The sequence below is a fragment of the Lacerta agilis genome, chromosome 1, assembly GCF_009819535.1.
Source record: "Lacerta agilis isolate rLacAgi1 chromosome 1, rLacAgi1.pri, whole genome shotgun sequence".
Classification (NCBI taxonomy): Eukaryota; Metazoa; Chordata; class Lepidosauria; order Squamata; family Lacertidae; genus Lacerta; species Lacerta agilis.
The window spans coordinates 122,790,554-122,808,414 of NC_046312.1; the positions used below are offsets into that span (position 1 = coordinate 122,790,554).

At 43.1% G+C, this 17,861-nt stretch overlaps 1 protein-coding gene across 2 annotated transcripts in view; it reads left to right on the plus strand.

The window, feature by feature from the left end:
- Positions 1-17,861, plus strand: part of LOC117058297 (aldehyde oxidase 4-like) — a 72,619-nt gene that overhangs the window by 10,877 nt on the left and 43,881 nt on the right. For both annotated transcript variants that reach the window (XM_033169388.1, XM_033169380.1), the window contains exons 6-14: positions 991-1,052; positions 3,380-3,526; positions 7,340-7,420; positions 8,086-8,230; positions 9,241-9,333; positions 10,773-10,924; positions 12,820-12,913; positions 14,104-14,213; positions 16,288-16,472. In XM_033169388.1, coding sequence (XP_033025279.1) covers positions 991-1,052; positions 3,380-3,526; positions 7,340-7,420; positions 8,086-8,230; positions 9,241-9,333; positions 10,773-10,924; positions 12,820-12,913; positions 14,104-14,213; positions 16,288-16,472 — 1,069 coding nt within the window. The remainder of the gene's footprint in view (positions 1-990; positions 1,053-3,379; positions 3,527-7,339; positions 7,421-8,085; positions 8,231-9,240; positions 9,334-10,772; positions 10,925-12,819; positions 12,914-14,103; positions 14,214-16,287; positions 16,473-17,861) is intronic.

Sequence of the window (17,861 nt, forward strand, 5' to 3'; positions counted from 1 at the left end):
TTGCTTAGTTAAGAGTAGGGGTGGGTCGAGAAAGTCAACTCAGTTCACATTTACAGGAGAACTTACCTAACTCGCACTTTCTGAAACAATGCACAAAACACAGCCATCTTTCGAAATTCACACTTCTCTGAATTTTGGGATGCAGTTCTCCAGTCAAGTGGCGTGTACAAAAATGCATGTACTGGAGTAAAGTGTGCATAAAAAAATGCAAATATAAGTGAAAATAACATTTAAAAATGCATTATATCCAGGAAAATTTATTTGCAAAAAAATGTATATATTAGGAGAAATTCAAGTTTAAGTGCTGGTGAATTTTCACGAGGACTTAAAAAAATAATAATCACAAACTGATGCCTAAATGCAGAACACGAGAAAATGAGTGGGACTGAAATTGACAGGTTCCCCCATCCCTAGTTAGTAGCAGAACACTTACCCTACAACTTTGTATTGCTCTGTTGTTTGGTGTCATCTGGTGCCTGTGTGCTCTGAAGGCCCATTTCTGAAATGCACATGCATTTTGCTTATGGCTCAGTAGGGTCCAGGCTAACTAGCAGACAACAGGTCATATTCAGCCCACCACCCTAGAAGAGCAAATTTACTGGGTCCAAGTACCATTACCTATTTCTTCTCGTTCTTTATTTTAAGTTCTAACAGCCCAAAAAAGCATCCGCCAAATAATTAAAACATATAACAATATTACATTTTGATCAACATATCCTCAGATACATGGATAAGGAAAAGAAGCAGTGTGTATGCAAGAGACAGACAGAGAGAGATTACCCCCTTTAAGGCTACATTATTATTATTATTATTATTATTATTATTATTATTATTATTATTTTGTTTTGTATGCAAATCCTGGCCAAATCCCTGCCAAAGTTAGTTGCCCTTGATCTCTGTTACACAAGTTGAATTGAAGTGCTAGGTTCAGGTGACATGCAAAACTGTAGCTTTGATCTATTTATCTCTGTGTCTGATCGTTCCTTCCAGGCAATTTGTGCCGTTGCACAGGATACAGACCTATAATTGACAGCTTCAGTGCTTTCTCTCCGGTAAGAGAAACAAATAGAAAAATAAATAACACTGTTAAAGTTGCTATTTGTTGGTATACACAAAGGAACAAGGCACTTTTGACCCTTCGCCAAAGTGACATGATAGACTAGAGGGATATAAAATTTTTGCTTGGTCTAAGTGGTCAGGGCTCTCTCTATGTCTCCCAGAGACATCCCCAGAAGCTGAATGGTGGACGATTAAGGAAAAGTGTGTATTGTTCCCTCTTTACACAGTGCATAGAATTCTCTACCACAATATGTGGAGGTGAATGCCAACTTGGATGGTCTTAAGAAGGAATTAGGCAAATTCACAGAGGATAAGGTTGCATGTCGAGGTCTCCAAGCCACCCCACAAATAAGCACACACTTCACACAGGAATTTAAGTTTAAGGTTTTTGGCATAATTTTGGCCACAACTTTATTTTTATTTTATTTTTTTGGTTGTTTTTTTATTTATTTTTTTGGTGGAGATGCCGGGGAGGCCACAACTTAAATACAAAATGTGACTGGTTGCTTAGGCATTGGTTCTGACTATCTGTCCCCGGCTGGGGACAGACTGACATCCGCCCGCCTTACGGAAGTCAGTAAAGGGAAAACACTTTGGGGAGAGAATGGGAGCCGGGTGGTCAGGCCCTTGCCTCTCCCCTAAAGTTCCCAGGGGCTCTTGCATGGCCCTAGCCCCTGACCAGGGGGTACGGACAAAAGCATGGTGAGCCCCTGGATTCCTTTAACGGAATTCCCCATGAAGCAGCAGCATTGGAGGGGCAGGCACAGCCAACCACTTCCCCTCCACCAACCAATTCAATAACCAATGCCTAACCGCAAACCTTACAAGTTGTGAATAATTGCTACGCAGTAGGCGAAAACCAAATGGCACCAGCCAATCAGCCAAATGGAAAAATTTCCTACCAGGCCCCTGCCCCAAAAGCAGACGACCCCATGACAGGTATAGCAAGGTCAACACAGCAGCCCAAATTAAAGGGAGGGAGGGCGGGTGATCCGTTGCACGCAGCGAAGAGGGGCTCACGCTGCGTGCCAGCAACCTTTATAGCCTCAGGGCTGTCCATCACAAATTGCTACATGCAATTCTCCCCAACGAACCACAGAGCCCAATCATAGCCCTTGGCCATCCAGACGATCCCGCCCAGCAACAGACGGGTGACTTGCTAGGCCCCCACCGCAACACGTGCTCTCCATGAAGGAGAACTCGCTTTACTAATAGCTGCTAGTCATTATGGCTGTCTATCACCTCCAATACCATGCCTCTGGATGGTATTTAGTGAATATCACTTGCTGAGGAACATGAGTTGGAGAGTGCTTCCAGTGAGGGGTATACAGTGGTACCTCGCAAGACGAATGCCTCGCGCAACGAAAAACTCGCTAGACAAAAGGGTTTTGCGATTTTTTTTAGGTGACTCGCAAGACGAATTTTTCTATGGCCATGCTTCGCAAGACGAAAATTTCAATGCATTCCTATGGGAATTAAATTTCAATGCATTCCTATGGGAAACCGTGCTTCGCAAGATGAATTTTTCGCAATACGAAACGACTCGCGGAACGAATTAATTGCGTCTTGCGAGGCAACACTGTACCTTGTAGAGCTGGTGCTCCTCATGCACACTTTTCAGAGTCTACCTAATGTCCTTGTCAGGCTCTCCTCATCTCCTCATCCCTTGTTGATCTGGATTTACCCTTTCTGGGAGAAATCTGGCAATGACCTGTTGAGAGAGATAGAGAGAGTGAGTGAGTGAGAAAGAGAGAATTTCAGGATATGGTCTAAAGCAGGCATCGGCAAACTCCGGCCCTCCAGATGTTTGGGACTACAATTCCCATCATCCCTGACCACTGGTCCTGTTAGCTAGGGATGATGGGAATTGTAGTCCCAAACATCTGGAGGGCCGGAGTTTGCCTGTGCCTGATCTAAAGGCCCATGAAGCTACAATTTTACTGTAGCTAAGCAGTTCTGAATCTGTTCGGTGCTCGGTTGAGAGACTTCTTCAGAGCCATGTGGATGCCACTTGGGTTCCATGATGGGAGAAAGGTAGGGTATTAATGTAAGGACATAAACACAACAAACATCTAAACACGTATTTTTTACAAGTGCAAACCTACGCATGTTTTCTCAAAAGTTCTCTTAGTATTTTGTAAGCCGCTTGATAGCCTTTGGGGCTAAAGGGCTGGGTGAAAATGCCACAAATAAATACTGTATATAAAGGACCTGGCTGTGTTCCAAAGGGCTTGCTTCACCTTGCAGCCTTAAAAACTCGTATGCATTGCTTGGAATGGGGTAACCCTCTGTAGCGCTATTGAATGAATTCTTTCTTTAGGAATCCTGCCCACTGGCAGGGAGTGGGAAATGTTGCATGGATAAAGATGGGGAAGAGAAAGAAGGGGAAAAGAAAGAAGGGAAAGAGAAAGAAGCGGAAGAGAAAGAAGGTAAAGACGAACACTCGTGTTCTAGAGAAGGAAACCGGGTAAGCAACCACTTTCTAATTCCTACGTTTATCACACAATGACTGAACGTGTGCAATCTTTACGCAAGTTCCAATGAGTTTCTCTTGGTGTTTAAAACTTCCACTTGAGGAAAGCCTTCACACCCTAATGGAACAGCCTTTTCTCTGACTTCGAACGGGGAGTAGGAGAAACGGGGAGTGGAAACAACACAACACACTAAAATGCTATAATTCAACAATGACAATTCATTGTTTGCAGTTACGTTTTGAAGGTATTCACTCAGTTAGGAATGGATACCAATTAGTGGGGGTGGGCTAAGCTGCAGGGGGCCCTAACTCTGTGTACACTACGCTTATCTATAAATCTGCCACTGCAGTTCCCCGGCCCTGGTTTACAGAGTCACATGAAATCCGAGGAACCAGCAACTATAGAGAGAGATTGTACAAATATCACAGAATGTGACTGAGCTCAGAAATACATAGATGCTGATCCATCCTTCAAAGCACCATCTTGCCAGATGAGAGCAAGGTTCGGAGCAATCCCAGCCCTACTCTGAAAGGGAACATAGTTTCCCAGAAAAATAGCAGTGTTTTGATAGAAAGTTGGCACCTGTCTGTCTCGAGCGACAATGGAGTGCGCCTCCGGGGGTGAAGTTAGCAGCACTGAAGTGATCTCCCTGGGGTGCAAGCCTGGGCAGTGAGAATGTCGGAAAGTAATTACCGTATTTTTCGCTCCATAGGGCGCACCAGACCATAGGGCGCACCTCGTTTTTAGAGGAGGAAACAAGAAAAAAAATATTTTTCTGGTTTTCCTCCTCTAAAAGCCCTGTTTTTTTGAGGATTAGCTAAAGGTTTTGCAGCTTTTTGCAAAGGGAAAAGCCCTGGTTTTTTTTGAGGATCAGCTAAAAGTTTTGCAGCTTTTTTTGCAAAGGGGGAAAAGCAAAGCTCCTTTTGCAAAGGGGGAAAAGCAAAGAGGAAAAGCCCCGTTTTTATGGAGTTCAACTCACATTTCTGCAGCTTCTAAAGGAAAGGGAGCCTTTTCTACAGTTTCCAGGCAGATAATCTAATCAGCCAGTCACATGTCGCTGGGGAAATAAAACAACCTCCCTCTGCAGCACATTCAACAATGGAGGCCTGGGCAAGGGGGTGGGGTTGAAAGGGAGCCAGGGACTCTTATCTCTCTCCAGATCTCTTGCTGATCAGCTGCTGAGCGGGGTCCTTTCAACACTCCCTTTTCTCTTTGTAAAATAAAAAGCATGATCCTCTTTTGGCCCCTGGGCAATTCAGCTCCAGGGACCACCATTTGCTCCATAAGATGCACAGATATTTCCCCTTACTTTTTAGAAGGAAAAAGTGCGTCTTATGGAGCGAAAAATACAGGTAGTCGTAAATCTTTCTCCAACCCAGGATTTTATTCAGGTCAACCCAGGATCACAGAGTTTCTAACCAGAGGAGAAACTGTAGTTCCACGTTAAACAGTACAAAATACCAGTTCACCAGAACTGCCAGCATTCCTCTGACGTTTAGTGAGAACCGGATCCATCTTTCAGAAGCAGTGCAAGCTTAATGCGATTTTGCAACAGATTTTGCAAAGCTGTGGCGGGGAGGGTTGATGGTATTGTGTTCAAATGTTCCACTGCTATGGGGCACCATACAACCTCCCCTCCTCTACCTACCTTCCCAGGTGGCAATTAGGTTTGAAAAAAGTCCCGAAGTGGTGCTTGTCAACTGTTTTCAAGCTTAATTATCACACAGGGAAGTACTAGGGGTTGGAGTCATGGTAAGGGAGAGGAGGGTTAACCCTCCCTGTGTGCATTGATCGATACACCCCAAAATCCTTCACACACACAAACAAACACACAGAGTGCAATTTTGCTTGCTAAATTATGTTTCAGAGGTCTAATGAGAGTCTCTGGAGCATTTGGTAATCCTAGAAGGGAGAAGCCAGATCTGTAAAACTTGGAACGTAAAAACACAGGCATCGCTTTCAGAGGGCGAGGTGGCTTAGCTCCCTTCTCACGCATCCAAGTGAACTCTTATTAGACTAGCTCTGACCCGCAGTGGGTATGAACACAGGACATGTAACATGATAGGTGAGTGTTAATGTTTTCAGTTGTCAGCATTTCCCTCCACTCTTCTAATACAGTTTTGCAATAAGGCAAGTTTTGGCAAAGAGGATTTATGCCATGTTCGTAATCCTTTCATAAGCTTTGTGATGAGTGTGAAGGTCGAAAATGGTTTAAACGGAGCTTGTGTTTCTTACACAACAGCGAAATATAATCACCACACCCTTGTGCAACATTGCAGAGGAAGCTCTAAACCTGCTTAACTATCTGGGTGTTTGCTAAGCAAAATCTTAAATTGGCAGCGGACCACTCTGTAAAGAGAGCTTTGGTTATTTGTGTTTAAAAGTAGGGATTAATGTCATCTGAGGAGAACTGCTCTAATGCATTTACACAAAAAAAGAGTAGAACATGTTATGTTCCAAATAATTAAATGGTGGTGACATTGTCCAAACAAAGGTCATCCACAATGTGATTTTATATCCTTGGGACTCGCCAATAAAATATTTGAGGGTACCAGGCCCCATAAAGTTGATGGGTGTTGCTATTAAAATGGTGTGTGTGTGTGTGTGTGTGTGTGTGTGTGTGTGTGTGTGTGGTGCGTCATGTGATCAGTTATGTCGGCGGGGCTTACCTCCCCACCCCCATATTTTATTCAAGTTGGCACCCCTGACTAGGTTTGTGTCATCATGATGGTAGGCAAAAATCTCTGTGTGCTTTCTTGCAGAGCAGAGGGTTGGTGCTGGGTTGGAGATGGGGCCAGGGGGAAAGGGTAAGAGTTTGAAATGCTGGTGCAGACCATTTAATAAATCATTAGCTTGAAGAACGCAAGATTGCTGTGCTGTAACTTACAGTGCAACCAAATTGCTCACTTTTTCGAATCATGCAAATCCAAAATTTCCAGGGAAGTTCTCCTCTCCTCCCTTGCCTGTCCTTTGTTAACCACTCTCTTTGGGTGACTGGGGGAAGTACCGGTAAATTGGAATGGCCATCATCTTAGATCGCATGTGTCTCCAATGAATGAACTGTAAAAATCACAGTTCTGGTGTTTTCCAGCACTGAAATAGTCCAAAAACCTGGAACTGAGGTACCCTTAAGGTTTCCTTGTAATGTTTACAAAGCATCCCCTCAAAACCATCACTGAAGCACAGATCACCTCTTATGGCCACAGATGTGTTTGGTGATTTGTTGGTGGTTTCGTTGTTCATGAGGACCTGTGCCTTGGATCAATGGTTTTGACTTGCTCGTAAGCACAAGATCTGTGGTTTTTTTAATTCTTTTAATTTTTTAATTTTTACTATGCTGCCTACCATTGTAAGCTTTAATTTGAATGTTTTGGGAACACCATGTTGCAAATTCAGGACGATCCATTTTCATTCTCCTGGGCCTGACTTTTGCCAATACTAGTATGAACAGCAAATATGGGTTACAGGTAGGTAGCCGTGTTGGTCTGCCATAGTCAAAACAAAATAAAATGAAAAATTCCTTCCAGTAGCACCTTAGAGACCAACTAAGTCTGTTCTTGGTCTCTAAGGTGCTACTGGAAGCAAATATGTGTGTGACTGAGTTTTGTCTCCTTATGTCTGTATTTGGGTCCAGGGGGAGTGGGGAGAGAAGCAAGCAGATGGGGGTGTTGCCTACAGCACTCCCTTAAGAAACTCCAAATGGGCTCATGGGCCCCAAATTTTTGGCTACTGTTAGAGGTATATTATACCCTTCTTTTCCACTTCCTGTGCATGCTAATATCAAGCCTTCTTTTCTTTTCCTATAGATGTGCTCAGGTCTATGCAAGCCTGAAAGATTTCATCCCATTGACCCAACCCAGGATTATATATTTCCTCCTGAACTAATGGTAGGAGAAATTTGTTCATGTCTGTTGTGAAGGAGTCTATAATATACTGTGTAAGTGTGTGTGTGTGTGTTTGCATATTGTTACAATATTTGCTGAGTGGTAGCAAGATTCCAGCGGGTTCTAAGCGCTCACTCAGGGTTGCATTTCCCCAAACAACCCCAACACACTTACCCGACCCCCCACCTGCTTACCAGGTCTCCCTTGAAAATGCATCCCTCCTTCATTGGGGTTACCAGAAGGATGCATGGGTTATTTTCCCCAATTGCCTTCTCATCATGGATTTCAGACCTCTTTACTAGAGTATAAAAAGACAGCAACTTCACATCTCTGTGGAGTTTTTCTATCGCTGCTACTTTGTCCTCCTTATCAACACCGTTGAAAACTCTCTGGAAATGTTTTCTTTCTTTTTTCCTTACACACTTGTTTTTAAAGTCAGAAATTCTTGTAGTTTTTAAATTGCCGTAAACGTAATCTCCTCTATGTTGTGGATGCACAAAACAACACCAACACCATAGTTTCTTACAGAGCTATCCTGGGAAAAGTGCTTAACACTTAACTGTAGGTGTGGTTCAGGATTAAAGAGGGCTTGGTTCTCCTTGAAACAGCTATGTTTGTATGTCATTCAGCATTGTGCAATACTATATCCATGTTGCTTTTCCTCACAGAGATTGGCTGAAGAAAGCAAAGGAAAAACACTGGTTTTCAATGGAGAGAGAACCACCTGGATTTCTCCCGTGTCTCTACAAGAGCTTGTCAACCTGAAAGCCAACTACCCAAATGCACCTCTTGTTGTAGGAAACACAAGTGTAGGTATGTAAATGCAGCCCCAGATAGTCACCCAATCAGCACAGAGGTCACACAAATCATAGAATTGTGAATCATACCTTTAAAGCACACTTATGCCACTTTAGCAGTTGTGGTTTCCTCCAAATATTATTTGGAACTGCAGCTTACCCATGGCAGAGCTGCAGTTACCAGAATCATTAACAAACTACAGTTCCCAGCATTCTTTGGGAGAAGACATGCGCCTTGAAAATATGGTGTGGACGTGATCAAAGTGTGCATAGCATGAAGCAACATCTGCAAGGAAAGCTACTGAAAGTTTAAGATAAAATGAAGCTGCTAGCTTCATTTTGACATCTATATACATGCATACAACTATACCTAGACCAGGGGTCACCAACATGGTGCCCCCAGATGTATCACATGACCACTGACCAAGGATAATGGGAGCTGTATGCCAGAAGGCATCTACCGGTACATTGGCTATTCCTGGTTAGTAATATCACTGAAAATAGAAGCCTGATGTAGCGGTTGTCAATGCATTGAGTTGTTCATGGATCATGCAGAACACTTCAGGCTAAATTTGGTGATATGAGGTGACTCTAATAGTGGGGAGACTGATGTATGCAGCAGAATAATGTAGCAGAATTCAGAATTGGTAGAATGGACTGTAATACTGTAGACAGCAGGTATGGAATCTGATTTTTGAATGCTTGCTGTGTAAAAAAACAAAATCTCCCTGTACATAGAAAATTAGCTCATTGGGGAGAAAGATTCAAGCTGCTGTGCTAGGTTTAAACTTGCAAGAGGGTGTGTGTTGTTTTTAATGCATGAGGCAGTTAAAAATGTGATTCTAACCTTGTTTGAGGGACTGACTAGATGTGACAGAGTGTGCATTGATTGGAGCCAACTCCTAGAGGCTGAGGTCCCTTTGCCCCCCCCAATAAAATATTTGAGGGGGCTGGTGCCCCCCAAAGTTGTTTCTTCCACCTTGCTTATAGTCCTGCTTTATCTCATTGTGATTTTGCCCCTTTTAGGTCTTGATATGAAACTTCTTTGTGTCTATCATCCCGTTCTCCTTCATCCTACTAGGATCCCAGATCTGCATGTTACTGAAGTTGGAGACAGTGGTACGTCTCTGAGTAGTCACTGGGGCAACCATTGGGGATCAGTGTTTTAGTTCTTTGGGTGGTGATAAACTGTACTTAATGTACTGTGCTACAATGATAAACACCGTATGCATTGCCATTGTGAATATAGGCAAGCGATAATTCTTAACTCGTGGGCTTCACTGAATAAGGTATTGCCATCATACATTGAAGGATAGACCCATTGTCCCATAGCAATCATGGAACTAGTTGTGGCTAGCTTTAAAACAATATGGATTTCAATAGGACTCTGCCTTTATTGACTTTGGCTAGATTGAGGCCATTGTGTCTGGATGGATGTACTGTACACATCTTAGAGATATCATTTTCTCATCTATTATTTGCATACATATTTAGTAGACAATGTTTCACCTGTTATTTTGATGTTATCTACATGGTTTATAAGGGACGCGGGTGGCACTGTGGTCTAAACCACAGAGCCTAGGGCTTGCCGATCAGAAAGTCGGTGGTTCGAATCCCCGCGGTGGGGTGAGCTCCCGTTGCTCGACCTCTGCTCCTGCCAACCTAGCAGTTCAAAAGCATGTCAAAATGAAAGTAGATAAATAGGTACCGCTCCGGCGGGGAGGTAAACGGCATTTCCGTGCGCTGCTCTGGTTCACCAGAAGCAGCTTAGTCATGCTGGCCACATGGCCCGGAGAAGCTATCTGCAGACAAAGGCCGGCTCCCTCAGCCAGTAAAGCGAGATGAGCACCGCAAACCCAGTCATCCGCCACTGGACCTAAACGGTCAGGGGTCCCTTTACCTTTACCTTTACCTGGTTTATAAGTCAGGAGATAATACAAACCCAAGATTCACCAGGATGAGGGAGTTAAGATCCTGCTTAGTCAGCTGGTTCCTAGTGCAACCAGGCTATGCTGGTGTGAGCCCCAGATCCTGGATCATCTGGAGATACCCTGGCACAAATCTGTCGCCATGGATCAGCTAGCTCAGGTGAGACTGGTAGATCCTACTCTGGCAGAAGCCCTGAAAAACAGGTGTTCTGGGGTAGTTGTGGGAGAAATAACGGTGGATCCTATCTCCACCGAGCTCTATCACATGACCTGGCAACCCGGCAGAACCTATGCCAGCAAATAGGGTGTTCCAAACAAAACTTTATTTAAAAGGCTTATTTCCACTCTGCCTGGCTTAGGCCGGCCCAGCCAGCAGTAGAGCTGCTCCTGAACAGAGTTTGAAATAGGGGTAATTTACACTTGCCTAAGCTTTAGCTGAGGAACATTCCACTGGCTTAGTAAATTGCTCCAGCTCTGTCTGGCTTCAACCCTATAGATGATTGCATATATCAGTTATTTGCTGCCCCTTATCATGACAAACACCAACTCTGCCTGCGGACTGTGTGACTGTTTAAATATGCCCATTTGTGCTCTCTCCCCCCCACCCTTGTGAAAATTGCTTGGTTCCAGGGATCTTGATCGGTGCAGCAATCCATCTTGCCCAGCTGAGGGACTTCCTATTAACCATCACACCAGAACTCCCAGTGGAAAAGTCAAAGATTTATTGTGTGCTGCTGAAGCAACTGAGGACCCTTGCTGGAGAACAAGTTAGGAATTTGGCGGTAGGTTTCCCACCTTGCTTCCTTTGACCAGGTACGGATTACTTCCTGCCATGGCTTCACAGTTCTGCCCTCCATTCTCCCATAAATATTTGCACCCTATCCAATGCTCTGGGCTGTACTGCTAAAGCATTTGCCATGGGCTTCCTTCCCCGTTGCTCCAGAACTATCAGGTGGATCACTAAGGGTGAACATTTGGCAATAAAGGAAGAATTATGGGGTGATGAAGGAGGGATAGACTTGTCTGTGTGAAGGACCCCACTCTGTCCTTAAAATTGCCTGAGTCATTTTTGCTTTTCCTCATCTTTCCCAGCGTTTGGAGGATAGACAACTGGCTGTATAGTGCCCACTTCTAAATACACAAGATGTGGTCTTAGTGATGATGATGATAATAAATTATTTATACCCCACCCATCTGGCTGGGCTTCCCCGGTCACCCTGGGCGGCTTCCAACAAAACACAATAGTCTATTAAACATTAAAAGCTTCCCTAAACAGGGCTGCCTTCAGATGTCTTCTAAAAGTCTGGTCGTTATTTTTCTCTTTGACATCTGGTGGGAGGGTGTTCCACAGGGCGGGTGCCACTACCAAGAAGGTCCTCTGTATGGTCCCCTGTAACTTGGCTTCTCGCAGCGAGAGAACCACCAGAAGGCCCTCAGCACTGGACCTCAGTGTCCAGGCAGAATGATGGGGTTGGAGATGCTCCTTCAGGTATACTGGACCGAGGCCATTTAGGGCTTTAAAGGTCAGCACCAACACTTTGAATTGTGCTCAGAAACATACTGGGAGCCAATGTAGGTCTTTCAAGACCGGTGTTATGTGGTCTTGGCAGCTGCTCCCAGTCACCAGTCTAGCTGCTGCATTCTGGATTAGTTGTAGTTTCCGTGTCACCTTCAAAGGTAGCGCCACATAGAGTGCATTGCAGTAGTCCAAGCGAAAGATAATTAGAGCATGCACCACTCTGGTAGGACAGTCTGCGGGCAGATAGGGTCTCAGCCTGCGTACCAGATGGAGCTGATAAACAGCTGTCCTGGATACAGAATTAACCTGCGCCTCCATGGACAGCTGTGAGTCCAAAATGACTCCCAGGCTGCACACCTGGTCCTTCAGGGGCACAGTTACCCAATTCAGGACCAGGGAGTCCTCCACACCTGCATGCATCCTGCCCCCCAAAAACAGTACTTCTGTCTTGTCAGGATTCAACCTCAATCTGTTAGCCGCCATCCATCATCCAACCGCCTCCAGACACGTTCACCACCTACACCGTGATTCACAAACCCACCTGCCTGTCCAAATCAAAAAAGTCCCAACTCTCTTACTGACAACAAGTCAATGGAAAGATTTGCAAGTATTTTATTTTAAGGGGCACTCAAGTGTCTCATTAGTGCCAAGGCACACAGAGCAGTCACCTCCCATAACATTTATACATCCCATTAATGTTGTATCTATATCATTTTCCTCTGTTGTCAAACTCAGTTTTCCAAAGCTGGTTTTCATTTTAAAAACGTAAGGAAAACAACACATGCATAGTTTGTCGTTGTCGTCCCCCTCCACTCTCCTGTTTAAATAAATAATGTTTTTTAAAACTTTGGATTTGAATCCAACTTACACAATATACCTCTAAAACACATGCTAAGCACATTTCCCTCTTCAAAGAATTCTGGACACTGTCGTTTGTTAAGGGACACTGGGAATTGTAACTCTGTGACTGGCAAACTACAGCGCCCAGAATCCTTTGAGAGGGGAAATGGGGTTGTGTGTTTTTTAGCCATTTGAGGGTTGTTGTTTTTACAATCAAGCAGTGTATAAATTTTAAGAAATAATAAATAAAGGATATAATAATAATAATGTAGTTATACACAATTTAGTAGTATTAACAGTGATATCATTGTCCATTAGTCTTTAGGAGGACATATTGTGAGCAGAGGATCGACCTGGGATCTGAACCCTGTCCTGGCAGCTGGGAATGCGCTTCTGAATCTGGTATCAATAGGTAAAAGGCAATGTCTCCCATTGCATACATTTCTGCACTTGGTAGTTTGATCAAAATGTACACAATGAAATAACAGTTCCAAATACAAATGGTGAGCGTATCAACTGACTAGGAACTTTTTCTGCTCTTATAAACTGTTAATAAAGCTTTAGACACTTTGATCAACAGTAACATAGCATCTAGTAAGTATTTTCCAATGTTTTATTCGTAAACATAGATCCTATATTCTAGGGCAGGGGTCAGCAAACTTTTTCAGCAGGGAGCCGGTCCACTGTCCCTCAGACCTTGTGGGGGGCCAGACTATATTTTGGAGGGGAAAATGAATGAATTCCTATGCCCCACAAATAACCCAGAGATGCATTTTAAATAAAAGGACACATTCTACTCATGTAAAAACACGCTGATTCCCGGACCATCTGCGGGCCAGATTGAGAAGGCAATTGGACCAGGTCTGGCCCCTGTCCTTAGTTTACCTACCCATGTTCTAGGGACTGTGAACTACCTGTTTCTTGGTTGAGCTGAGAATTATTAGGAGACCCTTACCAGAGCTATAATTGCTAGCACCTTTAACAAACTACAGCTCCCAGGATACTTTAGGGAAGCCGTGGCTGTTAAAGTGGTACAAGAATGCTTTAAACGGGTGGTGTGGATGTGATTCAATTTCATAATAGTGGGGAGGGGGCGGGAATAAAACCATCTCCTAAAAGCAGAAGTCATTGGGAGACTGCAGATTCCTTACTTTCCTTCCCCCTGTTTTGCTCTTACGACTATGATGAGAGAGAGAGGAAACCTGCTAACTGATGTTCTGTTACTACAGCAAAATGCAGGGTGATATATTATTACATGAAGTCTATGATATATAATATTGCCCAGTAAGACAATATATAATAATAAACAAGTGGAAGTCAATGACAAATGCCAACTGACAAGTGTGCAGGTTTGATCTTGCAAAATTCTGAGCAATGCTACCTTGGCTACAAATTGGGAGCATCTGAAATGGCTAGAATTATATTTATAGCTGTCAGCACCCTTCATACAAATGTTTCTGTTGGGTAAATCAGCCGTTGAAGAGGGCCAGCTCTGCCTCAGAGCTTGAATAGATGCAGGGGGTATTTTTCTCTTGCATGGGACAGATAAAATCAGTATCTGTTAAGAGCTCATTCTCTAAAGGCTATTATTTTCTCTATCAGATGGATCACGACAGATTCCCCTGAATGATGAATTCCTTGCGCGATTGCCACAGGCAGACCTTTCACCAAGAGAGGTCATAGTCTCTGTGTTTATCCCTTTCTCCAAGGAAGTAAGTTGTGTGTTTGTTAGTTTGTGTCTGTATGTTTTCCTCCCCACCCCTCCAAACACAAGATGTCTTCTGCACCATTGGAACACTTAGGTTGGGCAAGACAATATTTGTATCAAAATCTCAACATAAATTAGTCCATGCAGGCACATAAATGGCAGGTCAACACATTCCTGGAGAGAGAGGCAACATATTTCCAAGTATTTATCTACCAGTAAAAAAAAATCACATGTAAATTACCCAGGGATCAGTGAGGGTGGGAAGTTTAATGAGAGACATATTGCTCCCTGTTGCTCATTTATTTGTTTATTATATTTATCCTCTGGTTTTCAGTTAGAAAATTGACACCTCAAATGGCCAACACCCTATAACAATTAAAATCCTACGCAAAATTCACAGACAGGACAAAATAGCAGTCATACTTCATTAAATCAATATGCCAATACATAAAAAGCATGCAGTGAAAAAGTAAATAAAGCTGCATTTAATAAAATGGGTAGTCTTCTCAAAATATATTCAGGGGTGTGGGAACAGAGAGACCAACATTTTTTTTAAAAAAAATTGTAACTCTTGAGTCCCTTTCGCTCTCATTTGGATTCAACCTTCCAACTCTACAATTCTATGATTCTTCGATTCTATATTAGCCCTGGAAAGTTCAGATCAGTTTATTTCTTACTAGAATTTACAAATAACCAATTCCTCAAGCATGTCTCGATGCACACACTCATTAACTTTTGTCCCACTCTTACCACTGGGCACATAGGTATTGCAGGTTTCTGAAGAACTACAAAAATATGCTACACCTGTGAGCAGTGTTGATTGCCTATGTGCCATGGGTAGTAATATTTCCTTCACCAGTCAGCAGCCACATTGCCTTCACCATCTCTCTAGAGCAGCTTTCCTCAACCTGATGCCCTTGGGATGTTGGACTACAACTCTCATCCCTGACCAGCCTGGTGCTGATGGGAACTTTAGACCAAAACATCTGGAGACTGGGGAGGGCTGCTGTAGACGAATGATATCCAGATTTCTTGGATGGCTGAATGGCCTATGTGATGCCATAGTTATCAACTCCCTTCTTTAATCCACTCCTATACAGCAAGAATAAAACAACAACTGAGTGTGGTTGAGTTTGATAGGAAGTATAGTCTATATCAGGAACATCCAACTCCCAAGAGACAGTGATCTACTCCCACTATAAAAAAAAAACTGGCAGTGCTCTACCCATTGTCATTGCCAAGAGTTGTTGATCTCTTTTTTGGGAAGGGGTGGTCAGAGTTGTTGATCTTTTGGGGAAGGTGCCCCAGAGTTGTTAAGCTTTTTTGGGGGAAGGTGCCCCAGAATTGTTGAGCTTTCCAGGGGGATCAATCAGGAGCACCCCGGAGATCCCTCAATCTACCTGGAACACCCCTGAGATCTACCAGTAGATCGCAATCCAGCTGTTGGACATGCCTGGTTAACAACCAACCACGTGTGCATTGCCCTGTGTATACATGAGCTAGGATGCCAACATCTTCCCAGCAAGTTTATGGTGTAGTTTATTGTGTGGCACATATATGTATGATTGAAGGTGACAATCTGTCAGGGTGAAATTACACATTGCATTGTTCATATGCCTTTAAAAAGCATTCTTAAACTGGCCACTTCCATTCTGAAGAAAATCAGTTTTGGGGCCCCAATCTGAAATAGATCCTTGATCTAGATCAGGGCCCTGCATTGTCCCACAATAAAATTCTCCCCTGTCTGGTGTTTTTACTCCTGAATGTGTTTCTTGTAGTAAACTGTACGCATTTAAGGGCAAACAGTTGCCTGTGAAGAGAGCGGTTTTCAGAGGGAAACAGGAGCAGGGCCCAGATTGGGAACACATTCCAGACTGAAGCTTTGCACATGTTATTTCCTTCCAAAATAAAAGCGGCAAGGGTAACTATGCTTTTTATAAAAACCACAAATAATGTAACATGTAATTTGACCCTTACTGACTGTTTCACGGAAGTCTCTTTATGTATAATGTCACCTGAAGCTACTAGCATGGCGAGGGCAGTAAAATAACCCAATTTCTCCTTCTTGCACCTGCCAGGATGAATTTGTGTCAGCATTCCGACAGGCTGAGCGCCGAAAAAATGCATTGTCTGTGACAAATTCTTCAATGAGAGTCCTTTTCCAGCCAGGCACTGGTGTCATCGAGGACATGGCTATTTTATATGGTGGCATTGGTCCTACCACAGTGAGCGCAAGAAATACCTGTCAGAAGCTCATTGGAAGGTACTGGTATATTGACTATACCATTTGACATTATATAGGAATACAGTGGTACCCCGGGTTGCAGATGCTTCAGGTTACAGACGCTTCAGGTTACAGACTCCGCTAACCCAGAAATAGTACCTCGGGTTAAGAACTTTGCTTCAGGATGAGAACAGAAATCGTGCGGCGGCAGCAGGAGGCCCCATTAGCTAAAGTGGTACCTCAGGTTAAGAACAGTTTCAGGTTAAGAATTGACCTCCAGAACGAATTAAGTTCTTAACCCAAGGTACCACTGTAGCTGTTTCTTGCTTCCAGCTTTGCCCACCTGGATGTCAGAAGCTGGAAGCTAGGAAAATTAAACTCTCTCTGTACTTAAACCTTGTCTGCAAGTAGTAATGAGAAACTTTTTTTTTTAAGGTGGGCAAATCTCTTCATTTCAAAATTGGTTTATATCATGACTCAGAATGCTGTTCTTAAAGACAAACAAACAAAAGCACCTCTCCAACATTTCACCAAACCACACTGGAGTGGGAAGTGAAGAAGAACTGCAATTTCTGTGAATATGAATTTGGGATAAAATTTAAGAGAACAATTATACATATATTTCCATCAGTTTTCTGGGATTTCCCGACCCCCCAATTCTGTGGGCCCAGGGAATTGTAGGACTAGATTTCATATAATTCAGTTCCCTGAACTGCGGCAAGATCATTCATTCATTTTTTTCATTTATTACCCAACCTTCTCCCTAAGGTCCCAGGGCAGGTTACAACTTTAAAACACAATGTTGAATAAAACAAAACCTTCCACATTCAATTAACTCTTACTTATTTGGGTCAAGATGACACAAATCTTAACTTCATCGTTCCGTATTAGTCAAGTCATGACCTATGAACATCTTCATATCCTGCTTGTGAGTTTCTCAAGGCATCTCATCTGACTGGTCACTGTTAGAGACTGATTATTCTGATCAACGACTTTCAGTGTTATATCCATATGTTCCTAATGCTCACTGTGGATGATGTAGGCTGGGTCACTAACGTCATGTTCTTCCGTATCAAGATTAGCTATGACTGGTTCATATTATGCAATCTATTTTCCTACCATAGAACGGGCCTATTTTGAATAATATTATTTTGAATAATATTATTTCTCAGTTCCTGAGAAACCTGAAATGAAATCCCATCTGTTGAGTTTTCTTGTGGCAAAGTGTCATTATCAAAACAAGATAAAAAATAAATAAATTCCTTCCAGTAGCACCTTAGAGACCAACTAAGTTTGTTCTTGGTATGAGCTTTCGTGTGCAGGCACACTTCTTCGGATTATCAAAGTCACTGTAATAAATGCATTTGGAAACGTTTTTCTCCTTACCCCTTCAAAACACTGCATATATATATCTATCGTTTGCTAAAA